Source organism: Oreochromis niloticus, unplaced genomic scaffold, assembly GCF_001858045.2.
Source record: "Oreochromis niloticus isolate F11D_XX unplaced genomic scaffold, O_niloticus_UMD_NMBU tig00007008_pilon, whole genome shotgun sequence".
Classification (NCBI taxonomy): Eukaryota; Metazoa; Chordata; class Actinopteri; order Cichliformes; family Cichlidae; genus Oreochromis; species Oreochromis niloticus.
Genome location: NW_020328306.1, coordinates 16,738 through 41,281, shown reverse-complemented (window position 1 = coordinate 41,281; position 24,544 = coordinate 16,738). Strand labels below are relative to the sequence as shown.

The 24,544-nt window shown below is 40.0% G+C and overlaps 3 protein-coding genes and 1 long non-coding RNA gene across 4 annotated transcripts; 2 read left to right on the top strand and 2 right to left on the bottom strand.

The window, feature by feature from the left end:
- Positions 1 to 895: 895 nt before the first annotated feature.
- LOC112845359 (C-type lectin domain family 17, member A-like) lies at positions 896 to 6,055 on the bottom strand. The gene is made up of 6 exons (XM_025904776.1): positions 5,965 to 6,055; positions 3,628 to 3,705; positions 2,272 to 2,388; positions 1,395 to 1,558; positions 1,149 to 1,261; positions 896 to 1,036 (listed from the first exon to the last, which is right to left on the bottom strand). The coding sequence occupies exons 1-6, from the start codon at positions 6,029 to 6,031 to the stop codon at positions 910 to 912; spliced, it is 666 nt and encodes a 221-aa protein (XP_025760561.1). The 5' UTR covers positions 6,032 to 6,055; the 3' UTR covers positions 896 to 909.
- Positions 6,056 to 8,982: 2,927 nt separating this feature from the next.
- On the top strand, positions 8,983 to 10,057 carry LOC112845361 (uncharacterized). The gene is made up of 3 exons (XR_003218177.1): positions 8,983 to 9,280; positions 9,364 to 9,448; positions 9,933 to 10,057. It is a non-coding gene; the product is annotated as an uncharacterized LOC112845361 (long non-coding RNA).
- Positions 10,058 to 12,169: 2,112 nt separating this feature from the next.
- On the top strand, positions 12,170 to 14,058 carry LOC109200524 (serine/threonine-protein kinase pim-2-like). The gene is made up of 7 exons (XM_025904777.1): positions 12,170 to 12,294; positions 12,418 to 12,512; positions 12,651 to 12,698; positions 12,783 to 13,001; positions 13,091 to 13,271; positions 13,358 to 13,527; positions 13,617 to 14,058. Exons 4-6 carry the CDS (start codon positions 12,822 to 12,824, stop codon positions 13,501 to 13,503), a joined length of 507 nt encoding a protein of 168 aa, XP_025760562.1. The 5' UTR covers positions 12,170 to 12,294; positions 12,418 to 12,512; positions 12,651 to 12,698; positions 12,783 to 12,821; the 3' UTR covers positions 13,504 to 13,527; positions 13,617 to 14,058.
- Positions 14,059 to 15,543: 1,485 nt separating this feature from the next.
- On the bottom strand, positions 15,544 to 18,793 carry LOC109200523 (differentially expressed in FDCP 6 homolog). Its single transcript, XM_019356125.2, has 4 exons — positions 18,622 to 18,793; positions 18,301 to 18,499; positions 18,114 to 18,204; positions 15,544 to 15,933 (listed from the first exon to the last, which is right to left on the bottom strand). The coding sequence occupies exons 1-4, from the start codon at positions 18,762 to 18,764 to the stop codon at positions 15,731 to 15,733; spliced, it is 636 nt and encodes a 211-aa protein (XP_019211670.1). The 5' UTR covers positions 18,765 to 18,793; the 3' UTR covers positions 15,544 to 15,730.
- Positions 18,794 to 24,544: the final 5,751 nt, after the last annotated feature.

The window sequence follows — 24,544 nt, the reverse complement described above, 5'->3', positions numbered from 1 at the left end:
GTTGTTACAGATGGGACAGACATGACTGGGGGATAGGAAAGGGAGAAAGAAAGAGAGGAAGGAAAAGAAAAAAAACAGAAGGGAAAAGGGACAGTGAGAAAGGGCACTTACAAAGACAAAGAGAAAGAAAAAAAAAAAAATCTCCTGGATCACCTGTTGAGAGAAAAAGAAGAGAAGACAAGCAAAAAAACCCAAACAAAAACAAAGCAACATACTAAACACAACACCATCACGTTAATCTAGCTGAGTGTGAACAGCAGTAAATACTAAATATTGAAAGTTGTTGTGCAGCACGCAGGACAGACAGCGCACAATGTGCTTTGAAGTAGCAGCTAAGAAAGGTGTAGTTTATGTCTACGAACAGTGAACACCCGTGTGCACACCTGTGTGGATCAACGCGCTTGTATACAAAAGGTTTTCCCATGTAACGGTCTGCTAGAGGGTGTGGAGGCCCATAGCCCCGTCCCCCAGGGCATGAAGCAGGCATGGAGGAGATCCAGGCTCCAGACATCCAGAGGACCCAGAGTGCGAGAGCCCAAGGAGTACCACCGGAGGGGCATCCGTGCCACCTTCCTGGGAAGGGCTGAGGAGATCCCCAGACGAGGGGGTCACCCAGTAGCCACGGAGCAGAAGCCAGAGGGGGCTGCACCGGCGTGCCCGCCGGCTCTGCCGGCAGCCAGCTGTGCCAGAGTGAACCGAGTTGCAGGCCCCGAGGCCGGAGGCCCGAGGGCCCCCTTTGCCCCGGAAGAGGCCTGACCGAGCGACAGGCATCGGGCCCCGCCAAGTAGCCACCGGGAGTGAGCCGGTGCATACATGAGCGCCCAGCCCTGGACACCAAGAACCACCAATGCACCAACCCCTGAGGGCATCAGTTACCAGCAGGGAGTCATGATATTTTTACTGCAGTATTCAAACAGACAAAGCTTTCTTTTTGCAGATCCATCGGTTCTTCTCATTACAGCTCACTGATTTAAATCCTTGGTTTTGAACAGAGATTGCACAGTGACCATCAGAAGGACGCTGGTCGATCCAGGAGCTGAGGAAAGTAACAAATCTGCTCAAGGCTAATGGACACTGGTACACTGTAATTGATTTATCACAGATTTGGGAAATATTTTTAATTTATATTGATTCAAAGTGTCTCTTACCTATTAGTCATATTTCTTCCATCCAGCCATTTCCATTTCCCATCTTCAACTCTCAGACCAATCCAGTATCCTTTGTTTTCATTATATTTCCAGCTCTTTTCACTGACAGTTTTCTGAGGACAGAGAGAAAGTTGTCAGAGATATTTAAACACTTTGCTCTGAGAAAGCGTTCGATCTTAAGAAAATATATTTTTATTTAATGAAGTCTATAATAAAAACTCCCACAGTTTTCTCAGTTTTCTTTACCATTTCTTCTTCATTAATCACAACAACCAAATCTGAACTCTTTCCTCTGCAGTCTTTTCGAGCTGCTTCCCAGGTTTTCCATTGATTACTGTCAGCATCATTTGTTGCATAGCAGCTGGACTCAACATGATCCCATCCCTCCTGACAAGGGTTACATTTTCTGTCTGCAAGGATAGAGCTCAGTTAATAAACATCACTGCATATCTATGTTAAATTTGGTATTTTTGTCCATATTTGGAACATACTGCTATTTTCTTTGGGACAGTAGGCATCAATGCTCCACTGAGCTCGACTAATATTGAGCTCGTTCCATGATATCATTATATCACGTATTTGTTCTGTTAGATTTTCCTTCTCTGTCTCCAGCTCCTTATTCTGAGCCTCCAACTGCTCACTTTTCTCTCTAAGGCTGTGGTTTTCTGCAGTCAGGTTCATCACCTATTTTTCTAACATAGTAGAGTCTCATGTTAGGTCGCATCATACATGTTTTTTTCTTATGGATTGTCTTAAAAAACACTTTGGCTGCATTCACTGTTATTATAGAATATTGCTTATTATTGTATCTCAAATCACATATACACAGATTTTGTGTGAAATCATTTCAGTGTTGCATCTTTTTTTGTGGAAGGTTGACTCTAAAGATAAAAAACTAATCACAAAAATATTACATGTAGTCAAAAGTGTATTCATCAAAATGTATCTTTTGCATTTTTCTTTTCAGTAATTAGCTTTTTCCAGAAATGACCTTTTTTCCTTTTACAAATACAAACAGAAATTAGTATAAGTATGACTGTTAATTCATAAAAAGTGCTTTTATTTAAAATCTGCCTCAGCTCTAAAGTGAGTGCATGTGTAGACTGATCTTTTTCATACTTACGGTATACTGTGACTGCTATGATGCCCAACACCAAAATGACACAAAATGTGCCCAAACAACAGGCCAACTGCTGATAGTGATGACGTCTACTGCCTGATCTCTCATCAATCGAGAAGTCTACAAGACAAAAATATATTGCTTTACTTACTTTACATTCATTGCTTAATGAGTGTCATTATTGTTTATTGGTTATTAAAAGTTGCATACATTTCCAGAGAAAAAAATCTGAAAAAATAAGTATTTTGTTTAATCTTGCACTGCTCAAGCCTCATATAGTCTCTAAAATGCACATTTACACACAGTTTTTTTTAAAGTAAATAAATAATTTTCTGCCAATAAATAATCCAGTTTTAAACAGACATTTCTATAAATGGTAAATGGTAAAATTCAATGTGTGGTTAAAAAATAAGAGAGAAAAACTTGGAAAATTAATACAGAAAACTCCTTTACAGTGGTCGGTCCCTCGGTTATCGCGGGATTTACGTTCTAAAAATAACCCGCGATAAGTGAAATCATGGCAGCTGAAACCAAGTAGCCAACTTTATTTTTTACAATTATTATAGGTGTTTTACGGCTGTAAAACCCCTCACTACACACTTTATCCACTTTTCTCAGACACGCATGAACATTTTTACACTTTTCTCTCTTGTTTAAACATTCTCAAAGTTCAAACTGGTAGAAAAATAAGTCCAGTAGCCTATTATAGAATGAAACCAAGCCGCAGGTGCCTTTGACGGTGCAAACCGTTTCGTTAACATTGTTGTGTTTGTTGGAGAGAAAACTTATACAGTACAGCACTTCAGAGTCACACTGCTAGCGATCGAAGATTTATGTAAATTTGACAAGCTGAACGCATTCTGTACTGTACAGGAGACACGGCACGGCGGAGATTGATTTACAGTGGTCTACAGCCAATCAGGACGCAGAACACAATGCACTGTACGAAAAAAAGCATGCAAAATTGCACACACACACAAAAAATCCGCGAAACAGCGAAGTGAACCGCGTATTTTAAAACGGCACACTGAACCATATTTTTAAGTTTGGTTTTTTTTTTTTTTTTGGCACAATATAGGGCCTGCTCTCCCCTGTCTTTTACAATGAAAACCTTTATAGGGTGTACTCTCCTATCAACCCTTATGAACAGGAATGATAATAGCATGAATACACTTGTAAATGAATTTAGGAGTTAACTCGGGATGCTTTGTTTCTAATCATACAATCTGTTTAGGAAAGGCTTTCTGCTCATCTCCCCTTTGTAAGGCACAGAGGCTGATTAGTACTCATCACCACATCTTGTAGTAAAAGTTTTAGACATGATTACAGGTGGATTTGTGTTTTCTTTTTATTACTCACTGTTTGTGTCAGGAGTTTGTTCCGTTGTTTTATGTTTCACTTTCACGTCATCATAAATGGTTTCCTCCTCTTTTTTAACTGAAAGGTTTAAAGATTTATTAATATTCACAAATGATCAGAATATAGGAATTTATAGTGCCTATTTAGTAGTTCTTTTAACTTTCTTTTATTCATTCATACAACAAAAAAGATAAATGCAGCAGAAGATGTTCATATAGATATGTGTATAAATATACATTACCAACCATTTTATGATCTTTCTTTATTTTCATGATTATTTACATTGTAGATTCTAACTGAAGGAATCCAAACTATGAATGAACACATATGGAATTATCTAGTAAACAAAAAAGTGTGAAATAACTCAAAAATGTTTAATATCGTTGATCCTTTAAATAGCCACCCTGTGCTTTGATTACTGCTTTGCACAGTCTTGCCATTCTCTCAATGAACTTCATGAGGTCGTCACCTGAAATGGACTTCCAGCAGTCTTGAAGCAATTCCCAGAGATGCTGAGCAATTGTTGGCCCTTTTGCTTCACTCTGCAGTCCATCTCATCCGGAACCATCTCGGTTGGGTTTAGGTCAGGTGACTCTGGAGACCATGCATCTGGTGCAGCACTCCATCGCTCTCCTTCTTGGTCAAATAGTCCTTACACAGCCTGGAGGTGTGTTTGGGGTCAATGCTCTGTTGAAAAATAAATGATGCTCCAACTAAACGCAAACCGGATGTGATGTCATGTAGCTACAGGATGCTGTGATAGCCATGCTGGTCCAGTGTGGCTTCAATTTTGAATAAATCTCCAACAGTGTAGCCAACAAAGCAACCCTACACCATCACAACCTCAATTTGGACTCACCAGACCAAATCACAGGTTTCCACTGGTCTAATGTCCATTCTTTGTGTTTCTATTTGACCATAAAGGCCTGATTCACATTGTGTCCTCTGAACAGTGGATGTAGAGATGTGTGTGCTACTGGAACTTTGTGTGGCATTTATCTGGGCTCTAATCTGAGGTGCTGTTAACTTGTGATTTCCGAGGCTGGTGACTTTGGATGTTTTTTGTCAAGAGAGGTGATTCTTGGTCTTCCTTTCCTGGGGAGGACCTCATGTGAGGCAGTTCATCATACCGCTTGATGGTTTTTGCAAGTGCACTTCGGGACACATTCAAAGTTTGAACAAGGACTTTTCAGGACTGATTGACTTTTATTTCTTAAGTACAAATGAACCCTTACAAGGCACACCTGTGAAGAGAAAACTATTGCAGGGGATCATGAAGCTCATTGAGAGAAGGCCAAAGGTTTGCAGTGCTGCCAACAAAGCAAAGGGTGGCTCCTTTGAGAATCAAAAATATATGACATGTTTAGACTTATTTACCAATTTTTTCTTTGCTTCATAATTCCATATGCTACATGCTTCATACATTTGATGTCTTCAGCATGTATCACAATGTATAAAGTAGTAAAAATAATGAAAAACCATTAAATGAGAAGCTGCGTCCAAACCTTTGACTGATAATAATTAATAAATCATTCTTCAGTTCTGGCTCCAACATTTATTTCTGTTTAATCTTTTATTTTTTCAACCAGCCCTGGACATTCACAAAATATATTTGTAAAGTTCCCAACCAGTCCACAGCCCCTCCAGCATAGCTCACATCAGTTATTGTATCTTGAAGTGGTAGGTGGTGTATTGAAATATTGAACCTTTATTTTGCAGTCAAATTCCTTCTAATGCTCTTTTTATTATTTGTATTTAACAGCTTTCTGCTCAGTGTAGCTGTAGTAAAAGTATCTGAAGTTAAACATCATGGAAATGCAACTAGTCTGCGTTACATAAGTAGTTGAAGAGATGGATGGACGGATGAAATAATATTGAAAATTCCAGTGGATTACAACTGGTAAAGTTCACAGAAGGCACACTCATTCTTAACGATTTATCACACTTTTTATTTATTTATTTAATTAAATACATCTAGCTATAAATTTTCTCCCATTTAGTCTATGTTTAGGGAGTGGGGCGGGGTTGTGGTTTTGGAAGCGATCCAAGCAGATAGACCTCCCCCTCATCAGCCACCATCACAACCAGGATGCCTCAAAGTCAGATGCCCAAGCTATCAGTATTCTGATAGCTTGGGCATCTGAATGAATCATCTCAATATTCTGGTGCAAAACATTTGGGATAGTTAGCTTAACATCTAACTTGGACCTGATTTCCATAAGTTGTTTTGTTTTCCTAGCCTCTATTACTACAGAAAACACCAGTATAAAACATTGGTATTGTGTAAATTTGCACTGTTCTTCTCTTCTTGCAGTGTATTTGAAAAGCTTAAGTTACCTTGTGATCGGGATAGTTTCTTAGTGTTGAATGTGACTGAGGCATAGTTGACTTCTTCGTCTGCCATCCTTACAGTCTTGTTGAGCTTTAAGCGATTGTAGACAGAGAAATACTACCGTGTTACAGTCACAGAGCAAGTTGTTTCTTAACTCTGTCACACACATCTCTTTTAGCAACTTCTGCTTTTGGCTGACAAAGTAAGCTGTCCATGTCTTTCACTTTTTTACACTTTATTAGGTACACTTTGCTAGTACCAGGTTCTTCATGGCGTAGATCCATCAAGGTGCTGGAAACATGACTCACAGATATTGGTTCATACCAGCATGATAGCATCAGCAGCACAGTTGCTGCAGATTTGATGGTATTTAATGAATCCATAAGATCTGTCTGATATCAGGTGCTTTGGCTCCTTTGTGAGTGGAATAGTTCCAAAATACTCCGAAAATGAGAGGGATGGAAAACAAGCAACTAGAAAAAACATGTAAACTAAAAAAAGAATGAGAAAAATGTCCTTTGGAGGTATTTTTCACAGAGTAATGTTTTATTTGATTATATTCAGCCTCTGATTTTGTCCACATAACATGAGGCACCATTGGCTTATCTAGATGTTTATAAATATAAAGCTCTAGATGAGAAAGTCTGTAGGTCAATAACAACTGATAGATTTTTACATCTAAAAAAAAAAACCCCCAAACGTATTATAATTTATACTAATGAAATAAACAGAAAGATATATACAAAACTAATATGGAAACTATTAAAAAATTGAAAATATAAAACAAACCAAAAGAAGTAAATTCACTCTGATAATGAACTGAAAATCAATGAACACAAACTGAAAAACAACATGTGTAAAATGCACAACATGAGACTCATTTCATAAGCTGGACTTCTCGTTCCTGGCTGCAGCTCTGTGACTGAGCCAAATGTAGGGGCCAGCCCTTCCTCTACCTCATCTTGATCAAACATGTTACAACAGCTTAAACAGTGTTGTTTTTGGCTTAAAGAGAAGAATTCGACATCCATCTGACAACACGATTTAATATAAGAGAATAAAACTCAAAATACAGATATATAAGAATAACTATCACCACAACATGAAAATATCAAAAGGCATAATAAAAAGCATCAATGCCATTGATTAATGGTGTTTGTTCAGTGGTTGAAGATCATTTGTCAAGACAATTTCCATATTAATGATAAAGAAACTGACCGCACAGCCATTGTTCGCTAGTGGTGCTAGTTTCAGTCAATGTGCAAATGTAAAAGGTCGGGGAAACCTGCAGTCAGCTGAGACTGAAGATGTCACTTGGATAAGTGATGAAAGGTTTCTCCCACTGAAAACGTGATGTCCAGATTAGAGCAGGGCGATATGACCAAAAATATTTATCATGATATACATTTGAAAATTTGTAATAACGATATAACTGACGATATAATTGATACTAGACAAAATACTTTACAACTCCACAACTTTATTAGTGCAAAAAACCTCATCAATGTATTTTCACTTAAACAAGCAGCTATTTTTTATGTGCATTAAAGTTATATAAAAATTTAACAGTGCAAATGCAAATTCCTTGCTGACAGTTTAACCAAAAGGCATTTCCAGTGGAAATTGGCCGACACATCCTCAGCATAACCATGTATAATATCCACAAAACTTAAAAAGAGGTTATACACACACAATACGGTAATATTATGTTGAAGCACAGTACGTATCACTCCGCGAGGCTCCTGCCTACGATAGCCGTAATGCTCTGACAATCCATCAAGCGGTGCAGCTTCGTAGCTTAGCAAAGTCTTACTGAAACATCTGACAGATTTTCGAGCGTCGTGTTCCACATAAAATCATTTCGAGGTCAGTAAACACAACCAGAATTCATACATAAGGCACACGGGATTATAAGGGGCACTGTCGATTTTCAGAAAAATCAAAGGATTGATTTTAAGTGTGCCGTATTTTCCAAACAACACGGTAATAACGACGCCCGCTAGCATGTGCTACCAAAAACAGTGCTTTGTTGTGTATCTGACGGACGAAAGCTAAACCAGTTCCACACCACTGAAGTTGCAGCATTTTTACAAACCAGTTCTGGTTCATCCGTTTCATTTAACGATCCACTTTCGCTCTTCTCATTCTGCATCGCTGCCATGTGCATATGTAAACAAAGGCACTGCGCATGCGCGTTTTACCCATATTCTATCGCGATATTTCATTTTCCTATCGTTGCCCAAAATTACACCGGTATTACCGTGAACGGTATGATATAGCCCAGCCCTATTACAAACACATTTCTGTTGAACTTGCCCAACGTTCTCAGTTTTTCAATGCTCAACATTTTCAATTTTGTCCACATGATGGACAGAATGTAACTGTGTGCTTTCTGCAGATGTACTTCTTGCATTTCTCACAAAAAGTGCTTGTTTTCAAACAGGAATCTTCCTAACTACGATTTAAAACAAAAGATTTCTACGTCTCCTCCAGTCTCACAAACAGATGACAAACCAAGTGACACACCTGAGTCACTGACTTTCTTAAATCCAATCACTCTCACTGGCTCTGTTTATTACTAATCACTGTGTAACTGCTGTGAATTCACAGTAACTGCCATCTTACGAATCTTCATTGGATTAACCACACTTATACAGACTGTATATAACTACCAACTCCCCAGCCATGTTGATGGATTGCCTATATTGGCTGGAAATATTAATTTCCAGAGAAAAGACACAGGCAGACCCTGCTTATAGGATGTGATGTGACAACACTAATGAAATATTGATGTGTCATATTTGTCCAAGGCATATTTCATTGTTATGGAAAAAGAGAATATCAAAATCATGATGACCAATTGGAGTGGTGATTTCTATGACTTTGTGTATATAATTTGGAATTTTGAACAAATGTAGGCCAGTAATAAATATATGATATCATTTCATTCTTTTCAAAGGTTTATTTGCATGACGCACAAACAGACACAATTGAAAGGTACAAATGTGTTGTGCATGAAACGAATTCAAACGTGCTGCAGATGTGTGTCACAAGTTGATCTGGCTGTAGGCTGTGGCACTTGGCCAGAGGTGGCGCTGGTTGACTCGACTCCATGTTAGTGCACAAAGTAAACTGCTCGCTTTAGTTGTGAGGCAAAAACGCTGAATTCGGAGAAATAAACCGTGCGAGGGGAACGATAACGACGACAAGAGTCTCCCGATCGTTTACTCTTGGTGTCCTGTGAACAACATCGGCGTGCCCATAATTTGCAGTACTTCAGAAAAAAAGGAGTGAACATAAAAGGGAGTAATGTTGTGGCAGGTAATTTCAAATGCAGCATTTCTATCACCTCAACAAATACTAACTGTGTCACAGTGTGTTGCTAGCTAAAGCTCCACTTGCAGTATTTCACAGGAAGAGAAAAGAATGAGAGCTAACTTCACTCAGAGATATAGAAAGAAAGAGAAAGAAACCAGGCTGTATTTAAAGGTAAGGACTGCTTAGTGATATTTGACAAAATGTAATTGTATTTTAACAGGGACATAAAGTGCTTGTCTTACTCCCTTCTTCTAGCTCGAAATTACTTGCCAAGTGGTAAGGACCGTTCATGGTCACACGGTGAGAACATTGGTGTTGACTATGAAGAGATATGGTCAGACAGGGGAGGGGCCAGTCAGATTTATCAACTCAACCTCCTTAAAGCATGGAGAGAGGCTGAAACCAATCTCTAGTGAGCCCGGTTAAGGAAAGAGATGAGTTGGTGCCTGAGATGCCAAATTCCAACATCCTCATTCCCGCCATTGAGATAACACTCTCACACAGGCCCAGAGAGCAGATGTTGCTGCATTGCAGATGTGTTATACCCCTGCCCAGCCGAATGACTCTCAAAAAGAAAATTTTGCAGAAAATCAATGTGATCGCTTGGATCACTGGAATTATCATCTCGATATCTCTTGTCCTTCTTTCATTTCAGACGTCTTGAAAACAAGTTTTAACAAAGTCCTGGAGAAGTGCCCAATGCTGGAGGACCTCCTGCTTTACCCCTGGCTCAGATAAACTCCTCTCTGACACAAACACACACGCATACTGAATTCACATACAAATGTGATACAGTAACCAACTTTCTTTCTTTCAGAAAAAAAGAAAATTGGGAGATTCAAAATTTTCCTCACAGTAATGTTTGCATCAGTCTATCAGATGAATCCCCTCCAAGTCCAATATTTACATCAGTTACAGTGATAATGCTTGGTGTCTACTTTCAGCCACCGCAGTAGAATGCCAGGAATGAATCTCATTGAAATTGTAGTTGCATTTGCTATTTAATTTAATTGTCATGGATGATACACAGACAACCCAACAGCAAACAGAGGAAAACAATGGGCTTAAATACACAGAGGGATAAATGAGGGAATAAGACACAGGATGAGAGCACAGCTGCGAGAAATCACAAACAACAAGACCATGGGGAAGGAAAACTGAAAACACTAACATAGTCTAAGGAGCTTAGAAAGAAAACGTCTGGACTTCTTTAAGTTGCTTGAAGACGTTCAAGCAAAGTTTAAGTTCTTTTCATCCGAGAAGGTGAAACATCTTCAAGCAACTTCAAGTCCAGACGCTTTCTTTCCAAACTCCTTAGACTACGATGACCTAGATGACTGAGAACCTTCACAGACATGAAAACACTAACATAGCACACAAGACTATCAAAGTAAAACAGCAAACAAGAGACTTTTACAAAGACACAGAGTTGACACAGAGACATGACTGACTGGGGAGAAATTGGGGAACATGGAAAGAAGAATGACTAGACATGACACGTGGGACACAGGGGCAAGGCAAAGTAACAGAAACCTAAAGCCTAAGAATATAACACAAGAAGAAAACAATAAAGAGAACCAAAAACATACATAAGAATAATCAATGAATATAAATGAACAAACACAAAACACTGGGTCACAGACTCAGTACCATGACAGTTAAATGTACAATAATAAATACTTCAAATCAGATGACAATGTAGCTGACACTGTGTTTATTAGTGTGTGGTCAACCACAAATCTTCATACTGTCATCCATACATGAGGTCTTTATACAAACGATGAAAGATAATGAAAGAAACTGTTGAATTGATATGAAATGATTGAATTATATGAAATATTATGGCTTTGTCTGCCAGAGTGTTTTTCTGTAAACTACTTTGAACTACTGGCAGTCAGTGAAGTCACTGAAAGGCAAGATTCTATGTTGTGTTGCCGTAGTTTCCAGAGTTTACTTATAAAGCTCACTTACAGAATTCAGTTAGAAAAGTCAAGCATTTGAAGGGCGCACATTTGAAGGAATATTAACTCAATATTAACTCATTACGGTTTACATTTTCGAGTTTAAAAGTTCTCCGAAATTACAATGAAAAGGAAACAAGAAAAATTACCACTCCAGCCGATAAGAAAGATTCAGGAGATCAAGGTAAGTAAAATAACAAAATCAAATCCTGGTAAAATCCAAATCCTAGAAATGTTGACACTGTGTGAATCATTTTTAGAGCAATTGAATCATATGTTTGATTGAAAATAGCTTTAATACAAGATGTCTAATCAAAGAAAGGTTACCGGTCTTTTGGTAAAATAATGTAATAAGTTTATTCTTGGACTCAACAGTAAAAACAGACCAACAAGTGTCATCAAGATCTAAGACTTAGTAAACCTAGTATCAATTCGCACTGGTCAGTTTTTTTATCCCAAGAATAAACTTGTGATAATTTAAGCAAAAGCAATTTCAAATTCTTTGCCAAACTGCTTCCAGTCCTGATGTCGGGGACTCTTTTTCACCACTGTGTTGTTGTCGTTTATAGATTGTAAGAGCAGGACTGCTAAAAGAAAGGCCAGTCCTGAAAAGAAGACCCCAATAAAAAGGAGGAGGGTCGCTGAGCAGGCTGGTCCTTCCACCAGCTCAGATGTGGTCAAAGGAGTGAAGCGCAAGGTTGTGCAAGATGAAGAGGGCACAACAAAGAAAGCAAAGAAGGCTAAACTTCTCCACCATATGAGCGGTGACAAGGAGCAAGCATCCTCCTTGTCGGACTCTGGTAAAGGTAGGCTAATTAGTTGAATAAGGGGGTAGATTAAGTGTGGTTGCTAGGTTTAAGATATTAGTGTTTAGTGTTTGTGTCTATCATCCAGTGAGCTGATGTGCTTTTGGTGTTTTCCACATCTCCAGACTTGAATAACAAACAGGTGTGCGCAAAAAATGGCAAAAGAAAGGCCGCGGGAGACAACAGAGAGTCACCCAAGAAAAAAAAAGGAATGTGGACCAGGACAAAAAATCAGTGGCAGACCAAAAACGTAAGTAGCAAGCAGCTTGGGTTTTATATTCAGGGGAAGGGCAAAAGGAACATTTAGGCTACAGAGGAGAGTAATTTGTGTCACAGCTGTAATAAAACAAGATTTGTTGTTTTGTCTGTTCAGGTGAATTCCAAGCCAGATATGCGGAGGAGCACCAGCTCGGAGAAGGAGGCTGCGGAGCAGTGTTTGCTGGCTACCGGATAGAAGATCGTTTTCCAGTAAGTGTTCAGATGATGGTAGTAAGACAGGCAGTAACGCAGATAATGGATAATATCGTAAACTGAGACGTCTGCTGTGTTTCCACCTTTCATTATGTCATACTGAGGAAATGCTCACCAATGCTCTGTGTCTTCTAGGTTGCCATCAAACACATTCCCAAAAATAAAGTCTACTGCAAAGTGGCGGTAAGCGTCCAACACTTGAATCAGTTTTACATTACTGGATTGAATGCGGCGTTCCTCATCATCCACTTTGTTGTAATATTTCAGGATGAAAGCGGGAAGAAGCTCTCGGTGGAAGTGGCCATTATGGTTAAACTTGCAAGTGAAGCAGAAGGGTCAGTGGGAATATCTGCACCTGTGTCCTTGCTGGAGTGGTTCGACCTTGGCAAAGAGCTGATCCTGGTGCTGGAGAGACCTGTCCCTGCTGTGGACCTGCAAAAATACAAAGCAGAAAATGGAAGAACTTTAACAGAGGACAAGGCCAAGGTAGGTTGACTGGAAGAACCTTAGACTGTACAGCATTCAATCAAGGCAGAAAAGCATGAACTCATTATTGTGTTTTTCATCTTTTCCAGGTCATTCTGAAGCAACTAGTTGATGCTGTAAAGGAACTTGAGGATAAACACATCTTTCATCGGGACATCAAGGGACAAAACATTCTGATTGAGACCGGCTCAGATGTGCCTCGTGTTCGCATCATTGACTTTGGACTGAGCTGCTTTGTTAAACAGCGATCTCTGTATCGCATCTTCTATGGTAACATATTCTGCTCCTGCTTTTCACAGATGGAACAATTTGTGTCTTTTGTTTTAGAAGAAATTGCAATTGTGTCTGTTTGTTAGGCACTCCTCTTCACATCCCTCCCGAGTGGTACATTAGGAGCTGCTACAGGTGTGGACCCACCACGGTGTGGCAAATGGGAGTGGTGTTGTATGAAGCGCTTCATGCACATACTTTAGTACCGCGAGGTTCCTCACAAAGAAACTGAGCATCAAAAAGCGTCTGTCCACAGGTAAGAAAACTTCACACTTCCAGATTCACTGATGCCTTGGATCACTAGAACTATCATCTTCATCTTTTTCATCTTTTCTTTCTTTCAAGAATGCCGCAATTTCTTGGACGCATGTTTAGCTATAGTCCCGGAGAAGCGCCCAACACTGGAGGAGCTCCAGCTTCACCCCTGGCTAAGATAACACACACAAACACACAATTCACACCTTATCATATAAGTATGATACATTGTAGTAACTTTCTTTCTTTTTTCTGTTGGACAGGAATAGATAGAATGGGTCAATCTTAAAAATAAATAAATAAAAATTTAGCTTTTTTGGAGTTCCTGTAACCCCCCCAGCCATCCCAGGAAAGGGGATCTCTCTTTGAATGGGCTTTCCCGAGGTTTCTTCCCATCGATCTGGCCCCCTGGGGAGTTTTTCCTCGTCTTCATAGAGAGCTTGGGCTGGGTCAGGAGCTCCATCAAAACTGTCTTTATTTGATGACTTTAAAATAAAGATGTGTTTTACTTAAATAAAACTTGTTTAATTCATCTTTGCTGAGGATTCTCCTTCATTACTATTTTGTTTTGTTTTGTTTTTACCCATGGTGCATTTTGACAAATAAGAAAACTGAATCAGGTTAAAGTGTGCACAAAGACAGTCACACTGCAAATGATCTGAAGACTTGCATCTGTTGCTCTAACCCCCAACTAGTTTAGACAGATTTCCTGGTTCTACCAGAGGTTTTTTCCTTCAAGAAGGGAGTTTTTCCTTCCCACTGTTGCTGAGTGTTTGCTCATAGTGGGTTGTAAAAGCATAAAAGTTAATAAGAGACATTCATAGCAGAGTTATCACAGCGGGAACTATATAGCTTAAATGTACAATTTCTACAGGACGAATTATAACTTCATTATGTATAAAAGCTCCTGTGGATAATTACTCCTATTTGTAACTTTACACAAGAGAAAGTTTGCTGTCACACTATTTATAACAGGTTGGATTTTGTCCTCTGAGTTGAGCCTTTGGTTGCAGTTTATTGAAGAATTTCCTCTAAAGTAGCTGTTGATAAAGATTTCAAGTCCTGTTTATATACAGAAATATGCTTTAGTTCATGTTTTTTTACATGTCTGCCTCAGTGGATCAGTAGAAGATCTGGCACAGGAAACTAGATGATGAAAAAGGGTACGAATACACATATATATCTATATAGATACAGATATATCTACACACACACACAGGTTGCAATGTAGTATTTTCATTTTTCTTAGTATTTCTTTAACGTCTTGGTGCAAAAGAATACCTGCATTTGTGTGTAAAGAAATGTTACATATATACTAAAAACAGCTGGAAAAAAGAACTACAAATTTGGAAAGGAATTTATTCATGTTCTTACTCATAGATGGAGTACATGGTTTAAAAAACACTGAGGAAACAGATATGAGGCGGCTGTATCAACATAAAAACATTAATACAGTTAAAAATGAATAAAGTTGCACGCTTAAACTTATTTCTCTACAGTTTGTACAATTAATCCATGTAACAATAGGTTCGCTCTTAATATAGTAGTTAATTAAAATATCTTTACATAAAAATACATTTTTAAGTACTCTCCGGTGGAAGTCTGTTGTGGCTTATGTTTCTAAATGACACAACCATAAAGCAGCCCACAGAATATACAAATATGTCCTTGATAAGTGAATGTTGGCTCCCACAATGGCCTGTTAAGTTATTGCAAAAATAATTTACTGCATAATATGTCAGATTAGAACATGTTATAAGCACAAATCTGAAGGGGAAACAAAAAACAAAAATTAAAAAACAAATACTAAATTAAGTTAAAGGATAATTCTTACTATACTATATAATTGTATAATGTTGCGTTTGATTGCAAATGAAAACCCACCAAGAAAAAAGAAAGAAAGAAAAAAGAGAGAATAGAGTTTAATTTATTCAAAACACATTCTTTTCTTTTATTTAAGCTGTAGCGAGATTCAAATGGACAAAGAGAAGAAAATATTACAGATTTGTTTTATTAATCATGAATAAACTTTATTATACACAACTCTAAATTTCAGTTGGTCTTAGTCAGATGTGTTTTTAATTAAATCCTGCAACACTGTGCTCGCTGCCATCACTTTATATCTTAGTGTGCAATTCAAATATATACTTATTACAATATTTTTCCCCCTTAACTCTCAACTCGCGTTTTTAAAATGTCTGTGATCATATTTGTCCGTTGACTTCTGTCTGGGCCTCGAACGATTCATCAGACAGGTTGGCAGCCTCCAACTGATGCTCCAGACTTTCATCATCGCCTCTATTCTGATCAACTCTTATCTTAAACTTAGTGATAAACTCATTACTGGCCAGCGCGCCCTCCTTTTTAGGGCATGTGGGCTTTGATAACAGCCGGCTTTCCAGTCGCTCTGCAAAGAAAATTCACAAAACATTTCTTATTTGGTAAGCTTGTTAACAAATTTTAGTTCAGTTTTGCTGAAAGTTATAGCATGCATCAGGTAAGAAGCAATTGGTTTTTAAAAAGCATATACATTCCCCAAAACATTTTTATTATGTGCATTTTGGAGAATAAAAGATTTTACTTTAAAAAGGGAAATTGTGTACAAAGATTATTAAGTCTAATTCTTACTTATTCAGTAGATTAAAGTATTGAAACATCATTCATAAAATATGCACATTACAAAATTAAAGTTATTCAAAAATTACTCAAGTACTTACTCCAATACTCACATTATTCAAGTAAATTTAATTTTTGCCAATGTAATGTCACATAAAATCTTAATCTGAATGAGGGTTCTGAACCCCACTGTCACGGCCAGGGGATCAGCAGGCAGTGCTTTTGTTTTTGTTTTTGCTCTCTCTCTCGCTCTCGCTCTCTTGCTCTCTCTCTCACCCGCCAGGGCGGAACTCATGGTGGGTTCACGCCCTCGGCCCACGCCCCTCTGAAGAGGAAACACCTGGGCCTCATCAGTGCAGCCAGCATTTAAGCCAGGGAGTGGCTTCTTCTCATCGCTGGATCGTTGTGTGTGACTCGCGTCAGTGCTCTGAGCAAGTTCTCTTTTGCTTCCCTGTGCAAAACCTCTAACGTGTGTTTCCTTCTGTACATAGATCCCCTGGACCCGACTCTGCATTCCCCGAGCGGATTCCCTTTTTGTGTGAGTGGAGAGAGAGTCAGAAGAGGAGCAAGTGTCTTTCCCCTACCTGGATTTCCCCGGAGCCTTTTCCCTGTCACCGCTTTGTATATAGCACTATCCCCTGCACTGTTTGTATAAACACCTGGTGGAACTGTAATAAATACTGACTGTGCCTCTGAGTCCTGCGTGTGAGTCCTCAAGCGAACCGTGACACCCACACAGATGAGAGCTTAGCAGTGAAGCTCTCTCTTAAAATTGGAGTTATAAAGTCAGATTTTATCACTGACAGAGATCCATGTTCTTTTAACATAAGAAAGAATATTTGCTGAAATTGACATTAATCCAAGCCCTTAAAACGCCATTTTGGATTAAGCATTTCCTTTTAGAAAAGTCTTCAATGAGCAGGAAGCTCCAGTACTGAAAAAGAAGCCAACATCAACTGCTAAACGTGCTAAAAGTAAGTAAGTCCCCGTAGACTCCTATGATCAAAACACATACAGTATAAAAGTTATAGGTTACAGATCTGAAAAGTAAAACAAATGTCAAAGTGCAAAAAGACTTATGGTCCCATAGAAGTCTATTCCATTTGCCTGGAATTAGGTGAACACCTTTGTGACAAATTTAATGGCTCAGTCATTTGTTTCATGTCATATTTAATAAAAGACTGACATGGTGGCATGTTGAATTGTCCATTTTGCACATATTTGGTCATTCTAAGCGTCAGAAGGGGAAAGATCATTCTGGGAATGCCTACTGGCGAAGGATGTGTGACTGACAAGTCCAGTGTGTGAAGTTTAACTACAGTCTAAGGAGCTTGGAAAGAAAAGCATCTGGACTTCTTTAAGTTTCTTGAAGATGTTTCACCTCTCATCTGAGAAGCTTCTTCAGTTCAGAATTTCTTCAGAGAACTGAAGAAGCTTCTTGAATGAGAGGTGAAACGCTCTTCAAGAAACTTAAAGAAGTCCAGATGCTTTTCTTTCCAAGCTCCTTAGACTACGATGACCTGAACGACTGAGAACCTTAACAGACAGTTCTTCCCTTCATTCATCATGCCTGATTTCAAAACACCAACATGGCAGTCGTGAAAACACTCATCTTGAGTCTTCGTGGGACTACGGTGAGATCAGTTATGTCTCTTATGATGCTGTCCCAGACTTCAAAGCAGTATAAAACATGTTTGCAGCCTGTAACAACTGTGCATGCGGTTATTTTTCGTTTTAAGATTTCCGTGTTTAAATCATAATAAGATTTAGTTTTAATTTTAATTAACTTGAGGTGAGTCAGATTCTTTCATTCAAGTCACTGAATGAATCTCTTGACATGTTTGGGGTAGGTGCCTTTTGTAGCATTTTAATGCAATTATCTGACAGATTATATGGTCTACACTGTTATTAACTATACTAACACTCTGTTCCAGAAGTCTGTGCTGCAAAGAGTCAAAGTGAATACGGCACCTGCAGGAGTAATGGGGGTCATCAGTCGGTTCAGCTGGATGTTCCAGTGCCGTACATGTTGACTGGCATTCCTCAGCCTCTCCTGAACCTCCTGGAAACAAAAATCATGCAGGCATCCTCAGTGTTGTTTTAGAAGAGCACTAAATAAGATGCTGCTCACAAAGCCAGTCAAAACAAACTTGTTCACCTCCAGACGCTGGTGGCTTCTTTGGCGAGATGCCTGCAGATCCTGGAGCTCCTGAGAGGCAGAGTTGAGGGCTGAGGGGGTGTCCTCATCGGGACTGCCATCTGACAGCTCCTGTATGGGGCTGAGGTTTTGCATTGTACGTTGCTGCTCCTGGAGGAGCTGGAAATGTTTCCTCTTTTCATCTTCAGCCTGCAGCAACCTGAAGGAGGGGAAAAAGGGAAGAAGCAATTGAAAATGTTAATACTTCTCATGGATATATCAGATCTCCATCACAAATAAAATAATAAAGGGCCATAATAAGAGTTAGAAATCCATTTTTACCGCTCAAGCTCCAGTCTGGCCCTCTCCTCCTCCAGCCGAGCCTGGATCTCCATATTAAGGGCAACTTCCAGCTGCTGCTGTGTCAGCTCCAGCTCCCTGATCCTCTTCTTCTGTTGTTCAGCCTCCTTTTTCTTCACCTGCATCTCAGCCTGGTGCGAGCGGAGACTATGCAGAAGGCCTCAGAACTGGTTCCCAGTGGGATGCTGTCAGTCATTGGTAGACCTCAGGATCAGTATAATTATGCCTGTCTGCAGGCAAAAGAGCACTGCAAGAGTCTGGGGATGGAGAATCCTGTGTGCTCTGTGGCCAACTACCTGTTTCCAGATGGCAGGGTTATTGCAGGGCACCAGCAGGTAATGCATTCATATATTCTTGCTGCTTTAATATACCGTGAATCTATTGTGTTCTCTTTTCTGTCTTCTCTCAACCATCAAAAAGTTGTTAGAGCTGCTCTTGTCATTTCTGCTGTCTTCTTTGACTTCTCAGGCTCTGGATTTCCTCCAGGAAAACTCTCGGCGCCTAAAGTTCATGCGGACCAAAACTCTCCCAGTCAGTGGTGCGTTCCATACTGAGCTGATGGCATCGGCTACTGAACCCTCAGAGAGGTGCTCCGGCAGGTGGAGGTCAGTCAGCCACTTTATCCAAAAGGGATTAACATATTTTCTGAAACATGCATTCAATTACTCTGTAAAGCTACACCAGTCCTCATTTTTTTAAGATAACCCATCCTATTCAGTCTGACTCGGAAAGTACACCCAAGATTTTACATCTGGTATTCAGCCATTCAAACTGCCCTCCGTCTTCAGAGTGAGGGAAAGTCTTCCCTTCACCATGAACTCAAACTGAAGAGACGGATCCAGCGGGAAAACAGTCAGCGGGAACGCAGCGGGAGCGCCCGCAGCAGCTGCAGCAGCAGGGGCAGCCAATCTGATGACTTGACTATCCATGAGACGGAGAAGACAGAAAAAGACAAACAGGACTTAGAGATTGAAAACATTATCAAGGTAAGTGAGGGCTATAAGAATCTTTTTTGTAATATTTATTTAATTACATCATGCACCAAACTATCCATGGTAGTGATTATTTAACTAATTCATAGTGGCACTGGGCAGCTGCCAGTGCAGTTCATTTTGTCCATTTAAAAAGTACCATGTACACTCACTGGCCACATTTTGTTAGATACACCTGTTGTGCATCCTCAACCCGAAAAGGCCCCACAAGCTCATCTTTGATGATACCAGCCCAAACCAGTACTCCACCTCCACCTTGCTGGCATCTGAGTCGGACTGGAGCTCTCTGCCCTTTACCAATCCAGCCACGGGCCCATCCATCTGGCCCATCAAGACTCACTCTCATTTCATCAGTCCATAAAACCTTAGAAAAATCAGTCTTGAGATATTTCTTGGCCCAGTCTTGACGTTTCAGCTTGTGTGTCTTGTTCAGTGGTGGTCGTCTTTCAGCCTTTCTTACCTCGGCCATGTCTCTGAGTATTGCACACCTTGTGCTTTTGGGCACTCCAGTGATGTTGCAGCTCTGAAATATGGCCAAACTGGTGGCAAGTGGCATCTTGGCAGCTGCACGCTTGACTTTTCTCAGTTCATGGGCAGTTATTTTGCGCCTTGGTTTTTCCACACGCTTCTTGTGACCCTGTTGACTATTTTGAAAGAAACGCTTGATTGTTCGATGATCACGCTTCAGAAGCTTTGCAATTTTGAGACTGCTGCATCCCTCTGCAAGATATCTCACTATTTTTGACTTTTCTGAGCCTGTCAAGTCCTTCTTTTGACCCATTTTGCCAAAGGAAAGGACGTTGCCTAATAATTATGCACACCTGATATAGGGTGTTGATGTCATTAGACCACACCCCTTCTCATTACAGAGATGCACATCACCTAATATGCTTAATTGGTAGTAGGCTTTCGAGCCTATACAGCTTGGAGTAAGACAACATGCATGAAGAGGATGATGTGGACAAAATACTCATTTGCCTAATAATTCTGCACTCCCTGTATTAACAGAACATGGTTCATAAAACTGCTCCTACAACTGTTTTTGAATCATTTTTAATGACACTTTATTGTTCTGTTTTTGTCTTTTGGCATTTCTGTGCTAATTTCTTGTTTTAATGGTACTCTAATTTAAACTGATTTTTCCTATTTTAATACCTAAATAAATAATCATTTATTTTTTGTTCATTTGTCTAAATTCTGGGAAAAGAAAGAAGTTTGTATTTGTTTAAGATACAATGAAATCATATTTGGACATATTGGAAGATGCTGAAAAAATACTACAGGTATAAATGGAAACTACAGTTTATTTCTGTTATTTCCTGTGATAGTGTTTGTACACTCGCTCATGATAACTGTTCATTCAGCTGCTGTTTTTGTCTGCTGGACATCTTTAGCTTTCAGTAAGGATGCATTCATAGATCAGCACATCTTTTTGAACCACATTTCTTATGAGACTCAGAGTTTACATTTTGGAAATGTGGTGAGACCTGGGGTAGAAAGAGACTGAAGCCAGCTTCAACCTCGGCAGTTTTGTGTGTGTCTGAAGCAGAAAGATAAGAACTGTGTGGCCAACTCATCACACACATAATCCTGAATCAGAAAAACAGCATCAAGTGTTGTAATTGTTAAACACAGAAGTGTGATTTATATGTGGTTTTACTGATGGTTAACACAGTCGCACAAACACCTGAAACTGATCAAAATATAAAACAACATATTAAACATAAATATGTGCCAGTTACCAGAACTTATATGTGGTTTCACTGAGGTTTAATTATGCTCAGTTTATCAATACTCACTCATACAAAAGTTTGTTATGTTTTATTGATTATTTGGCTTTAGGTTTTCCAGTTTTCCAGCTGCTGCTGTTTAATGTTTGCCTGAGAAAAGAAATTTCAGTTAGTGTGGGAAGTTTGGTTAAGCTGGTGGAAAACAATACTGTTACACTGACCTTTTGGATAAGATTGTCTTACCTGTGGTTTCTCTGATGTGCACGACAAATCAGTCTCCAGGCAGCTTGAGTGCCCATTTAAAGGTTCCTGGTGGTACCAAGTGATTGAAGAGAGGATTGAAAAGCCATATTAGTTTATTGTAGATTGTAGTCAGTTGGCCAAGCTTGTAATGAAAAACGGTTCATTACTCGAAGCTTTCATCACAGTCCTCTTTGGTGACATCTGGTGGACAAATATATGAAGAGCAGCTTGAGTCTGCAGCTTATAATGAACTGCTTCATTATGATTGCCCACTCTGCAGAGCTGACAGCTTGTGTTTGATGTCATGTGACAGTTCTGTGTGATATCGGGCTGATATGTTGCTTTGAACATGAATTTTTGGGGGGTGAAAAAATTATGTTATCATCTTTTTTTATTTTTTATTTTATTTTTTCTTCTTTTTGCCTGTCCCGTTTGGCTCTTTTGCCATCAGAATTATTGTCTAAAGGCAAAGAAAGATGCCCAACGGATTTACTTTACCAAATTGACCATCCCAGCCTTGCCGTAATGGTCCATTTGATTCACCTTTTATTGTTTATTTTATTTTCACTTGCTGAATACGGGACAGACTTGACTGGGGGAAAGAAGGGGAGAAAGAAAGAGGGAAAGAGAAACAGCTGAGAAGAGGGACGGGGGAGAAGGGCAAAAAACAAAAACCAACAGAATGGGCAGAAAAAAAGAAAAGAAAAAAAAATGCATGTATCGATCACCTGGATCACCTGTTGAGAAAGAAAAAAGAAAACAAGCAGAAGAAAACAAGAGTAATAGAATAAACAACATCACAATGATATATGGGAATATGACAGTAAATACTAAATATTAAACATTATTGAGCAGCACGTAAGATCGACAGCACACAGTGTGCTTTGAGGTAGGAGCCAAAAAGGGTGTAGTTTGTGTATGTGAGTCCCCGTGTGTACACCTGTGAGCATGGACGCGCTTGTTTTTTTAAAAGGTTCCTTCATGTAATGATCTGCTAGAGGGTGTGGGGAGCCACAGCCCCGTCCTCCAGGGCATGAAGCAGGTATGGAGGAGATCAAAACTCCAGACATCCAGAAGCCCTCAGAACACAAGAGACCAAGGAAGACCAACAGAGGGGCAGCCGCGCCACTGTCCCAGAAAGAGCTGAGGAGAGTCCCAGATGAGGGGTCACTCAGCAGCCGCGGAGCAGAAGCCAGGGGGGGGGTTGCAGTGACGCGCCCGTGAGCTCCGCCGGCAGCCAGCTGTGCCTGAGTGACCGAGCCCCAGGCCGAGAGGCCGGGGGCACCCCACCTCCGAAGTGGCCCGAGCGAGCCCCAGGCTCCAGGCCCGATAAGCGGCCGCCAAGGAGTGAGCCGGTGTGTACCTGGACGCCCATCCCCAGACACAAAGAACCACCAACGCACCGATGTCTGAGGGAGTCCGCCACTGGCAGGGGAAGTGGTGGTGGGGGGAGATAGGCCTCCAAACCTTGGAGGGCCTGAGATGTCCCCAGAGAGGTGGCGTCTGATACCCAACCTGACATATAGACACAGACATACAGGCACAGACACAGATACAAACATCCATTCCCACCCTCATGCTCTCATATGCACTTACTCCACACTCAACCAACGTGGAGACAAACATAAAGAGACGCTGTACACACGATCACACTCCCCAAGCGTACTCTACGAACCGGGTCTGGGTACCTGTCAAGAGATTTATTCTAAATGACACTTCTTCAGCTGAGAGTCTAAGAGTGAAGAGACACACACTGTAGATCTTTACTTGCAAGGGCGGTCACAGAACGCTCACACCAGAGTGGGGGCCCTGTGATCAGCGCTCTGTTCTTGCACTTGTCTTTATTTATATGCAAAAATAATACAACAGTGAATACGTCTATTCATAGGCAGAGGAAAGTTAGTGTGTAGGGAGTGAAGATAAGAGTGGTTTAGGTGTATGCGTGTGTGTTGTGAGATTCAGAAGGACGCAGCCTCTCTTCTTGTTAGGGAGCGTCAGATAAGAGTGTCCAGCTCTTCCTCTTCCTGGCAGGAGTGAAATAATAACAGCTTTTTCAGCTGTGAGAAAGAATTTATAAAACAGTCTTGTAGTGGACAACAGTCTAAGTCATCAAAAGGTCAACATACAGTATTCTATCATATGCAAACTTATATCATTAAAAGCTTATACTGACTACCAATACAACTCTCCATTGACATTCCCTCCTGTTGTCAGTATAACTTTGAAGTGAGATATCAGTATGTAACATCTTGTTGTACATTTTCTGTCACATCATCATTAATCACACAAAGTCTTCATGTTCCAACAGGTCGGAGTCATCATCATCATCATTTGTCACGGCTATGTATGCAGCAACAGTGGAAACAATTATACGGTTAATCATGAGTTTTAGACATGGCAGGATACATGTTACAAAAACACAAAATAAAAATAAAAATACAAAAAGGGATAAATAGAATAAATAAGAATAAGAATACAAAGGAATTGCAAGTATTTCAAGTATTTCAAGTATTGAAGTCTATTGCACCGTTGGTTTTTAACAAAAAGTATTGCACAGTGAAAAGGCAGTAGTAGTCTTTTTAGCAGTCACTTGTATTATTTACATAATCCTGATTTTGGGCCTGCTGGATCTGTCTCAAGGCGTTCAGGGCATCAGTCATGTTTGATGAGTGTACATTGTCTGATGTGTGTGTGTGTCATTTCTCACTCAATCAACAAGTGTACGTCTGTTCAGGTGTGTGTTTCTCTTCATTCTGAGTCAGTGTGTGTAGATGTGTATGTTTGTGTATGTTGGCGTGTTTATCACTTTCCTGTTCTGGTGTTTTGGGTAAACCACGGCGTGAAGCGTGCCCTGGGGTCCTGCCCTCCTCCTTTTCAGTCCGGTTGCGACCATTGCTGCTGCTGCTCAAAGTTCAGTCTGTCCTGGTCCTGGCCCCAATT